Raw genomic sequence first — 12,190 nt, forward strand, 5'->3', positions numbered from 1 at the left:
AAGACCTTTTTAATGATCAGACTAACCTAATGTGTAACTTGCTCAGATCTGCCCCATTGTGTTTTGCCATGACTGCATAATTAATTGTTTTCTGGGCCTTGTTCCAGAAAGATTTTAGGCTGCTTAGAAAATACAAGTAATCCAGAAGTAAAACAGAGGCAACGAAGAAATGAGAATATAAAGACCTGAATCTAAAAGATGAAGCCAGGAATGTTGTTGTTATATACATTTAGCTCTAAGCTTTCCAGCAGCTAATTTTAAGACAAATCAGCTGCATAACTCAGTATACCTCTAAGAGAAAAACTATCCATTTGCTTAGTAAAGAACACTCTTCCTGGGACTGATCCCAGAGAGCATCTTCTGTATGTCTTTAGAGGACCAGCGTTAACAGGCATCATCCTTGGAGTGAAAGTTGCAGAGCCTCCCTCACAAGCACAGCATACGCATGTGTCTTCGCCTAGAAGATAACTCAAGACGGCTCTGTGAGGAGAAAAGCTCCAAGGCAAAACCTATGTTGCAGCCTCAAAAGCTGAATAAAAGCAAAATAATCTTTCTGACACAGTGAAGAAAGGCCATCAATGCTTTTTTTGTTGTTGATTTTTAGGAGCGGAAATTGAGTAGGAGATAACAAATCCAATACTAAGAACAAATTTAAAAGTTGTGTGAGGCTTTGGAAAAGGAATGGTGGTCAGTAGAGAAGGGCCGAAAGGACTATTAACAAAGAGGGGGTGAAGACATCAAGGAAGAATCTGTATGCTGACAGAAAAGTATTCTGTGCTGGGATGAAAACAGAAACAAGAAAACCTGTCAAACATAAAAAGCGGTGTTAGAAGCAAACCAAACAAATGAGGAGGTGGCACCCCAGACCGATGGGCAGTGCTGTGTCCCTGGCAATAGCACATTAATAAAAAGTTGACTCATCAGACGTCTGAACATCACCCATTTCCCTCTGTGCCAATTCCTTATTCACCAAGCATCTCCCTGACTGTAGGTTACTTTTCAAGGAAATTTTCCTCTGGGAATATAAGGTACTTTGCATAATCATCCTGTCTATTTGACAATCATTAAACTGTCTCTGTGGTACAAATTACTGCTATACAGACGACTGCATAGTAAGCCATGTTTCCAGGATTTGGATACCTAACTTTTACTTACAAAACTAAGTAGCCAGAACAATGGGTTTTGATAAGCCTCTTTCACCTGTGATTCTTAAGTCTCTGAGCTCAAGCTTGAAAAAATTCATCAGCATCACCCTTTGTTACACATTCTTTGCATTGAAGTTAATGTTCAGCTGCATTATCCTGAATGCTTCTTACAAAACCTTCAGAGGTGAAGGACAGTCACATGACCCAAGCTGCTTCCCAGTGGATTTCTGCCAGATGCCTATCGGCAAAACTTCCTTTGGACTTCCTGGCAGACTCTGTAACTTGAAGTAACGTAAGAACAAAGCTGCTCAATTGAAGTTTGCGTAACTGGTAAAGTCTGCCAATGAGTAATTCCTAATCATCTATCATGAGGAGATACAAGAATGAGCAAACAGTAGGGTTAAGTGCATTTACTTTGTGGGGAACAGAATCTAAGACATCACAAAGGCATGGAGACATGCGTGCCAGCCAACAAAACCAGCCTTCAGGAACCTGGAAGGATGCCAGTGTTTCCCTTTGGTTTGTAAAATAGATACTCCTGGGTTTTTTGTTTTGTTTTGTTTTAATGGATTTGGGTTTGGAACTGAAATTAAGTTTACTCAACTCTATGACCTGAACAGAATACTGAAGTCTTTAAAAAAAGGGGGGGGGGGGGGGGAGGGCGCCACAGAAAATTTCTCCCATAGCTACATAACCAAGGCCTCTTAGAGGTAATAAGTGTATACAATGAGTGATTTACTTTCAAATATTTTACTAACAAAAGACCTGTACCTACAGTAAGAAATCCTAAGGAGTAGAGCACTAAGAACTGATCTCAAAATCCTTTCAACTCACAAAGTATTTTGTTTCTGACGGAGCACCTTGAACTAGCTAAAACCTAAGAAAATGTTTATCTTTCTTGCCTCTTTGATAAACAGAAAGTTTGCAATTTTAAGATCACGCTATTGTTCTGGAGATTTCTGGGAAGATTCCAAAGACGATATCAAAATTATGAAGACAACAGCACTTGAGCTAACTTCTGCCAAACCAAACGCCAGGAAATACCATTCAGCTATGGATGCTGTTCTGTGCTATGCCAATTTCAGCTCTTGCTCTGTGCAGGAGCTGCCAACTGCCTCTTCCCTACTGTTTGAGCATTTTTGAAAGGAGCATTTCTTGTCATTTCTAAACTCAAAGTTTGCCAATTAAGTACTGCACGAGCCAGCTGCTAGGCAGGAACTAGAGACTTTTTGTCTGTTGCAAGAACCAACTCTGGCTGTATTAGGAAAAAATCTACCTGGCAGGTTCCGGTTAGAATACGTTGAGGGGGGAAGGGTGGGCCAAGTCCTGGAATGGAACAGAGGCAAGGGATTTATCCCAAGTCCAGGCGCATCAATTCTCCTTTCATGTTACAAAGCAGCAGTCGGAAAACATGAGTAGCAAAATGAAACAACCCTAAAAGAGAGAGAGCTATACATAAAAAGAGAGAGTCTTTGAAACGTTTAGTCATCAAAACCTACTTCTTACCAGGCAATGTACATCGAAAGTAAAAGAGATTCTCTGCTCACCTACAGGCCATCAAGCATAGAGAGATGATCTTGGTAAGTAACTGACTTCCCTGTGAGAACTTCTAAGGAGCAACAAGCTTCTCATCAGCAGCTGTAGATGCCGAAGGGCAGCTGCGGTGCATCCTCACGTGCTGAGAGCAAACACCTGCCAACCTTTAATCCTCTAACCCAGTTTTTAAATAAATGTATCATAGACCCCCACAGACCTACAATACTAGGTTCTTCAGCAAGAAGAAAAGTGAAGCCAACGGGAATAAAGGGAATATCAGAAGAAATGGTAAGGAGGAAAAAAAAAAACAACAACCCATAAAGCTTTAGTAAACTTAATTACTGCCTTTATTTTTTATTAAAAAAATATTTTTTAATGCTTATTTTTTAGAGAGAGGGAGACAGAGTCTGAAGTAAGTTCCAGGTTCTGTCAAGCACAGAGCCAGAGGCGGGGCTCGAATTCACAAACCTCGAGATCATGACCTGAGGTGAAGTCAGACGCTTAACCAACTGAGTCACCCAGGTGCCCCTAATTATTGCCTTTAAAAACAACAGTTCGCTTCTCAAAGTGGTGACTACTAGGTACATTTAAGACTATTAGTGATCGGAGTTTAGAAAAAGAATAAAGTCTAATAATATACAGTGAAGGCAAAGCTATTCCAACTAAGTACTCCCCCACAAAGAGGTTATATACTACAACAGAACTTGGTAAAAGAATTGTTCCCTTAAAACATTAAATCAGAAAACTGCCTGACAGCTATCTGGAATACAGTTCACTCTAACTGGTATCCAGAAACACAACAATTCTCTGAAAATGGTGTTTTCCCTTTAATTTTCGATGAAAATTATCTGTAGGAGTGGAATCTGAATCATGGAATTCTGTGCTCTAGAATTAATTTAGATCATTCTGGGTTCTTTTTGTGTCGTTTTTGTTTTGTCTCTGATCGAACTTAGAAGCTCACCTCCACCCTCCCAAAGCTCTGTGAGACACCTTTCACAGGTAATACTGCTCAATTCAGTAGGGCAGATTTATTCATCTCTTTAGTTAGAGACACTGCTTCCCAGCTTCTCTTGCAGGTAGACGTAACAGACATTATGTTCTGGCAAACAAGACACCAGTGGAAGTGTAAAAAGCTATCCTCAGGCAGTGTCCTACGAGGTGGCTGTTGATTTATCCTTCATCCTTGCTGGCTGGAATCAGACTCAATGGCTGAAACCTGAGCAGTCATCCTGGGCTGGGAGGCGGCATGCCAAGCCAATAGGAGCACCTGTCCTAGATGATACAACATAACTACTACCAGCCTTGGATTGTCTACCCTTCAACTCTTCTCATGAAAAAGGAAAACTCATTTAAACCATTTCTTTTCTTGTAATACATAGCCAAAGCTAATCTTGATACACATAGTGCGCCAAAATAGATTTAGAGGCATGAAAACAGACATATGGCAGCATCCCACAGACAGCTTGGCCTGATATTTGCCTGTGAGTTGGAATTAACAGGTGATCCAAAGAAAGGGAGTAGGTTTTCGACCACAGTTTAAAATAAAGCACCAAACAACCTAGAAAGAGGGGCATGCCTGAGTCGTTATGTATTTACGTTTATCCCAAATATTATCTATCATGCATTAGCCTTGATAGATATTTTTCCAACATTTGAGTCCATCTTCCATAGAATAGTATCTGTTGCTTGCACAGTAGCAGTTTGACAATGAATGGACAACAAAAAAACTCCTGATGACCTTTACAAAAATCACAAATTTCTAGCTTCCATCTGTTCCCACTGAGATTTTGATTCGTAGAAGCCCAAGGTGAGGTACAGGTTCTTAACCAGTTAAGAAACAGAGCAGCTGGGGCGCCTGGGTGGCTCAGTTGGTTAAGCGCCTGACTTCGGCTCAGGTCATGATGTCGCGGTTCGTGAGTTCGAGCCCTGCATCCAGTTTTGCGCTGACAGCTCGGAGCCTGCTTCAGATTCCTCGTCTCCTTCTCTCTGCCCCACCCCTGCTCTCATTCTCTCTCATAAATAATAAACATTAAAAAAGAAGAAGAAGAAGAAGAAAAGAAACAGACCAGCTGTTGTTAACCTTGGCTACCTCCACACTCCGGTCAGTCAGAGCTTTCCAAAATAGTGATCCCTGAGAGTTTCATCTCCTCCCCAACCCCTACCCTGGGGGATCCTAATAAAAAAGGTCTGGGGTAATTCTAATGTAAAGAACAAAAAACCATTTTCCCTCACAAAGCACAAAGTAGAGAAAGTCTTCTTTACAGAACATTGCCAACTAATAAATGTAAAAAAAACAACAGACATAAAAATAGTAATAATGTGATTGGGCAAATGGCAGCAATGGATATTATACCCACTTTGAGAAAGACTGGAGGGCAAGATACATATTCTCTTTTATTTTGTTTTATTTTGTTTTTTACATTTATTTATTTTTGAGAGACACAGTGAGACAGAGCACAAGCAGGGGAGGGGCAGAAATAGAAGGGAGACACAGAATCTGAAGCGGGCTCCAGGCTCCGAGCAAGCGTTCAGCACAGAGCCTGACACAGGGCTTGAACCCATGAACCATGAGATCATGACCTGAGCCAAAGTTGATCACTTAACCAATGGAGCCACCCAGACGCCAGTCTTAATCATAGGTGGGAAAGGTACCTTTACAATGTGGAAACTGGACAGACACTACCTTAGTTGTACGATCAAACAGTATGACCAACAATGAAACACAATGACATCATCTGCTTCCCAGTGAGACACAGAGAAGGTATTCCTTCCCGGAAAAAGGTATAACCTGAGCCTAATCACACAGAGGCATCCGTCAAATCCTAACTAGGCGACACTAACCACTAGCCTGGGTTTTTCAATGCCATAAATAAGAAAACAAGTGGTGGGTAGGGAGTAGTTGACACTAAATGGAACGGATGATGCAGGGATGGACTCCTGCAAAGATAAGAGGGGACTAGAGAGACATGACAACCAACTGCAATGCATAATCCTTAATTGGATTCTTTACTGAAAACACAGCTATATAATAGAACATTACTGGAGTAACTATGAAATTTAAATACGGGCTGCACATTAAATAATGGTCTGGTGCCGAATTTCTTTTTTTTTTTTTTTAATGTTTATTTATTTTTGAGACAGAGACAGAGCATGAACGGGGGAAGGTCAGAGAGAGGGAGACACAGAATCTGAAACAGGCTCCAGGCTCTGAGCTGTCAGCACAGAGCCCGACATGGAGCTCAAACTCACGGACCGCGAGATCATGACCTGAGCTGAAGTCGGCCGCTTAACCGACTGAGCCACCCAGGCGCCCCTGGTGCCGAATTTCTTAAAAGTGAGGATACTGTGCTTAATATCAAGATGAATGTCCTTGAGGTGAAAAGTTAAAAACAGTACAATGCTCCCATTAATTACCTCCAAAGTTTGTAAAAATGTGGGTGCCTGGATGGCTCAGTCAGTTAAATGTCCGACTTCGGCTCAGGTCATGATCTTGCAGTTCGTGGGTTCAAGCCCCACATCGGGCTCTGTGCGGACAGCTCAGAGCCTGGAGCCTGCTTCAGATTCTGTGCCTCCCTCTCTCTCTGCCCCTCCCCTGCTCGTACTCTCTCTCAAAAACAAATGAACATTAAAAAAGTTTTTTTTTAAGTTAGTAAAAATATATACTCAATTTCCAAGACAGAATTATATACGTATGTTTTTATTTCTAAGAGGAGAGGCAATTGCAAACACGTTAAAACCCACAAAAGCACAGATTTCTTCCATTCTGGAGAAAAGGGCAGTTGTCCTTTCCCTTTTAAGTTTTCTGGATGATTCCTGACACATTCTTTAAGGTCTAAGACTAATACACAGAGATAAAGTTAGTAGTAGGTTTAAATCAAGAGAGAAATCACAATAACACATTCATCCATAGAAAACACATGCATTATAACCCTAATTTATTAATTATACCAACTAGACAGATGATAGATTTATCTTTTTTCTTAGCTTTTTGTGTTTTGAATGGTACCTCCTACACCAATTTAGAGAAATGTCCACATATGAACTTGGGGATTCCATTATATCACTACCCAGCATACATGTAGAATCAAAAGCCTACTTGAATTCTGCAAAGAATGCAGGCTAAGATTATCCACATTTCTTCCCTTTAAGACGAGAATTCCCTGGTCCTGTGCACAAAACCACCAGGTCCTTAGGGGGTTCTCAGCTCCTTCCCTTCAGCAGTATTTCTACCTTTACTGCTGGCAGCTTCTCCATCTTCTCCTGATCTCACTGGCTGCTTCTAATTATACCTACTCAGTTTAGTTTTAAAATCTCAGGGAAAACCAAGACCATGTGTTCCAGTGAGATCTTCCTTACATTTACTCATGGTTCACTGACCCCTTTCTCCCATTCTTAAAACAAAATCTTTACTTGCTTAAGTCACTAAATATTTAAATCATAAAAGTCCTTTGGAAGGGCACCTGGGTGGCTCAGTCTGTTGAGCGTCCGACTTCAGCTCAGGTCATGATCTCCCAGCCCGTGGGTTCAAGTCCCATGTCGGACTCTGTACTGACAGTTCAAAGCCTGGAGCCTGCTTCAGATTCTGTGTCTCCCTCTCTCTGCTCCTTCCCTGCTCGCACTCCGTCTCTGTCTCTGTCTCTCTCTCTCAAAAATAAACATTTAAAAAAAACTAAAAAAAAAAAAAAAAAAGTCCTTTGGAAATGTTTTAAATACAATCTCACTTTTCTTAAAACAATCCTTATTTTCCTAAGAACACAAGAACCCATTACACAAAACTTTATCACTACATCACAAAATTGACTAACTCTAGGTAATATGTATGTATGTATGTATGTATGTATCTATCTTAAAAATAGACACCTAGCAATTCACTTTAGGAGTTTTTGCTACTGAAGCAGCCAGAGAAGTGTAAAAGACAGATGTCCAAGAATGTTCTATAATGTTACCACTCGTAATGTGAGAGAGTTTACTGATAACCAGTAAAGGCCTTACCTGTAACCAACAGAGAGGAAAGAATTTAAATGACACCTCAATTTACAAACTGGAAAGTGAGGAACAGAGAGATTAAGGAGTGTGTCCAAAGACAAAGCTAGTTTAGAGCAGCTAGCAGAGATGTAGTTTAAATAAGAGTTTCTTCAGGGAAGCTCAGTCAGTTCAGCGTCCAACTTTGGCTCAGGTCATGATCTCATGATTCGTGAGTTAGAGCCCTGCATCGAGCTCTGTGTTGATAGCTCGGAGCCTGGAGCCTGCTTCAGATTCTGTGTCTCCCTCTCCTTCTGCCCCTCCCCTGCTCATGCTGTCTCTCTCACTCTCAAAAATAAACAAGCATTAATAAATAAATAAGTAAATAAATAAGAGCTTCTTCAGCAATGAGTTGTTTTAAATAATCAGCTCCTTGTAGATTTTAATCAATGCTGCTTGACACAGAAATGTCAGAGATACATGTGCCTTAAACTCAGTAATATGACAAATTCATCTATTTATAATAAATAGGCAAATTAGACCTTAAGTCCATATTTTCTCAAATTCCTATTTTAGGTTCACTTTTACCCTCCTCTTCAACTTTTTATATTATTGAATTTTGTAAACACTAGTAATGTCTGATTTGAGGGGAGAGAGAGAAGAGTTCTGGTTCAGTTTCTTCATTGTGCAGCGAGAAGACAAACCCAGGGGGAAGAGGAGAGTGACCTATGGTGATACAAAGCGCAGGCAGAGCTGGGCTGAACCTGGGCTCTCATCCCAGAGATCCTTCCCTTAGCCCCTTTAGCATCAAAGTACAAACATGTCAACTACTTCACATCACCTTTAGCTGTGGTGGAAAGCTTCAGATAATGCATAATAGATCTATTCACACTGTCATGGGGTTGAAATTTTGATGCGTATCCATAGATGAATGGGCTCTGTTATATGGTTTCCAGGACCAAACATGTTCAGAGTGGCTGGTGAGTTGTAGGGGAAGATGCAAATGTTGCTGACCATAAAAGCAGAAACACTACAAGAAGAGGCCAAAAGTAAACAACACCTAACACAGGTGGTTCAAGACAGGCCTAGGAAATTCTCATTCATACAGGGATAAAATATGAACAATCTCAGCAATCTGTTATCAGTACAATTCCAGGAGCATTTTACTCTACATGTAGTCTAGGCACTGTTATATTGGAATCCCCAAGCTGTTCCAGCTGGACATTTCCCTGAATTGGAATAGGAGGTACTACTCAAAGCATATAGAAGGAAAGAGTCAAACAGGAAGGGAGAGATGTAAAAACAAATCCATAAGGGAAGATCCTAGAATGTTATTTCCATGATGATTCTCTACCTCTAATTATCATTGATAACGCAACAGAACTGTGAACTCCTTTAAAAAAAAAAATTACAAGGTAGATGTTATACTGCAATTATTTCTATACTATCACTGGTCTCCTATTTCCAACCTCAGAAAAAAATGCTATTTTTAAGAAATAAATATAAAAATAAGGTTCCTTAATAGTCTACCTGTTTACAAAACAAATAATAGCTGTCTAATGGTTGCACACATACACACGCACAAGAGACCCATGAGCACAACTAGCTGGAGCTCACTGTTTAAAAAGCACAAAGTGGAAAACACATTTTTATTGACCTTTCAAAGCATTTGACTTCCAGGTGAAGTTTAAGATGAAGGAAGCCTTTTAAAAGTCCTATCTTTCAACATTTAAAAATAACTTCTTTCCCCTTCCCAAAGTCTCAAACTTTTCTTTGGAGATTTAAGAGCCCATGGTGACAACCCTACTACCCAAAAACTTCAAAAGAATATTTCACGTGTCCCTTCTACAAAGGGGTAGGTAGGAAAGTTGTACTGATATGAACTAGAGAGCATGTGTTGGCTCTCAACTGATAGATCATATGGGGACCAAGTTTTACAATCAGCATCGAATGTCACCCTACTCGAGAGCAACAAAGTCTAATAACTGTGTCCCTCTGACTGCATCCCGCTCACCCATAAAGCCAAGGTACATTATCTTACCTCAAACTGTGGGTAAGGAGGAGTCATAGCTGAAGGGGGCCCTGAGGTGGGAGGTGGCATCCCTGAAGTGGGTGGGAACAGACCCAAGGCATTCAGATTTAATCCAGGAATTAAATGTGCTTGAAGCTGCAACAGTAAAAAGGTCCCTCATTTTACATTTAAAAAAATCAAGTGTAATTATAAGTGACAATATTCAGATTGTGACCTTGTCTAGTAAAAAAAATTTTAAAAATCATTTTATGACTCAAATTTTAGAACAGAGCAGATGTTCCACATTATTATACTTGAGCACGTATCTGTTTATATTTCTTGATATTTTAAAATCTGTGTGCTCATTTGCCCCCTCCTTGATCTGAAGCTACACTAGCTTTCTCAAAGCAGGCAACATACCCTTGCTTTCCTTAATGATCAGCTCACAGTGCTTAGACAAATATGTACTCTGTGTGCTATGGGCACGCAGTAAATACAGACTGAAAACCTTGCATTAGTTGAAGAAGTAAGCAAACGAGATTTGTGCACTGAAAAGCAAACCAGATATACAGAAAAAGGTATTATTAAGAGATCTTTACTCCTTGGATAAAATTTGGCTGTCGTGGGTCTAAAAGTCTAAAACAAAGTCAAGATCTTTGGCAATCAGGTCCCATCCCATACAACTATGGCAACTAGACATATCTTTGGAGTGTATCCAGGAGCCAGAAAGAGGACTTTGTGTTGGCTGAATTTTATAAGGGCTGAGGAAGTGAAGTGGAGATGACAGTTGAGACGTGAGCATACCTGGGAATCTCTTTAAAAGGTGTATGGTTGGATTAACTCGCAACTGACTCTGAAACATCAGATGAGCAGTTATAATGGGAAGGTAGATAAGGCAGCCAGTCATGGGAGGTAAAATGATCAGCATATTTCTAGGTTCCTCTCACAAAGGTATTATTTTTATATTTCCCTTCTTTTACATGTAGTGTTTCAGGATGACAGGCCCAACCGAGGAGTGTTTTTTTCATTTACTTGAAAATTCAAAATGGACTACAGACATGTTACATTTTCTGCACCATTCCATCCACTCAGGAAGGTCAGCAATTCACTTTAATTGCCTTCATTGCTCTACACAGATTGTCATTTTTAGTTGTTTTAATGCCAAGGTTTATGACTAACCAAATTAAAATTAAAATTTGAATTCTTAACAGTTGCTTTTATATGCGTGGTATCTATTATAATCCCAGTCCTAATAAGCATTCAATGTAGGCACAACAGCCCCATTTCACAGATGAAGAAACCAATGCTTGGAGAACAGGTAAGTTGTCCAAGAGAACAGAGCTGCAGCTAATCAGTGGTTGAACTAGGACTCAAACCCAGTTCACGTACCTCTTAAGCCCACGTTCCTACTCTACTAATCTTCAAATTAACATTGTGCAGAAGATACTCATCTTTTTTTAGGAAAGTATTAGCCTTATTTAACAGATAAGGAAGCTAAGGCTCCAAGACTATACCATTTGCTAAAATCACAGAGAGCCAAACCTGATGTCAAAGCCTGTGGTCTTCCAAACTATCCCACGGCACACTCACTATGGTGCTAAAAATCAATTAGAAACTACATCTAATGCTGCCACCATTAACGACATCAGGATTAATGCAATTGAAAACATCTTTTAACTGTTCATCAAAATAAAGGCACGTCCTCCATATTAAAACTAACATTCATAGAAGCAATATCATTTTCATAAGACTCCCTGATTTTCTTCATGATCTCTTCCTCAGCTTTGGCACATGTTTCAACGTTGCCTTTAACTGTAATGGTGCGCTCTGGATTATACAGCGTCAATTCCTGCAATCTGCAGAATGAAAAAGAGGGAAAAGAAAAAGAATGGAAATTACAGGAGGAAGACAGTTAATAACAGTCCAGCCACAGATGGCAATTAAAACCCAACTGTGGTGGCTGGCAGTATGTAAAAGTGGGTGGTCAGACATGATGAAAAATGAGTAAGCCCCAAAAGATAGGAATCCAAGAACTGTAAAGCTGCCGAAGAAAATACTTCCCCTCCAGTCTTCTCAACAGAAATTACTGGGTGTACACAGTTCACTTAAGTCCATGTTTGAAACACAGTGTACTTGACCACTTAAGTGAACTTTTTTCACAACAATTCAACAGTGAAATGTAAAGAAAATGATCACAGGGGTGTACGGTTTTAGTGGAAACCAAGAACCAGATGTACAAAAACTTTCATAAGGATGTTCCTAGACTGCGTGGACCAATTCTAAACATAATTGGCAGTCTCATGCAATTGCATTTTCTGGGTCACCAGCAAGAAATAAACATGGAAATATTCCAAAAAGGCAAACCAGAATTCATGTGTCTAAACTTATTTTTGCCAGTAATTTTAGAGTTTAAAGTAAGCTGGAGAAAATAACATAAATCAATGTGTCTTGACTAAATTAAAAACATGATCCCTTGATGACCATATAGACCCTACATTAGAAGGCCTTAGCAGTATTCAGAAACCCTCTGCTTGAC

The 12,190-nt window shown here is 40.0% G+C and overlaps 1 protein-coding gene across 4 annotated transcripts in view; it reads right to left on the bottom strand.

The window, feature by feature from the left end:
• Positions 1 to 12,190, bottom strand: part of IGF2BP3 (insulin like growth factor 2 mRNA binding protein 3) — a 150,435-nt gene that overhangs the window by 16,389 nt on the left and 121,856 nt on the right. For all 4 annotated transcript variants that reach the window (XM_045495081.1, XM_045495083.1, XM_045495084.1 and 1 more), the window contains 2 exons: positions 11,375 to 11,510; positions 9,685 to 9,810 (listed from right to left, as the gene is read on the bottom strand). In XM_045495081.1, the coding sequence (XP_045351037.1) occupies positions 9,685 to 9,810; positions 11,375 to 11,510 (262 nt within the window). The remainder of the gene's footprint in view (positions 1 to 9,684; positions 9,811 to 11,374; positions 11,511 to 12,190) is intronic.

Source organism: Leopardus geoffroyi, chromosome A2, assembly GCF_018350155.1.
Source record: "Leopardus geoffroyi isolate Oge1 chromosome A2, O.geoffroyi_Oge1_pat1.0, whole genome shotgun sequence".
NCBI lineage: Eukaryota > Metazoa > Chordata > Mammalia > Carnivora > Felidae > Leopardus > Leopardus geoffroyi.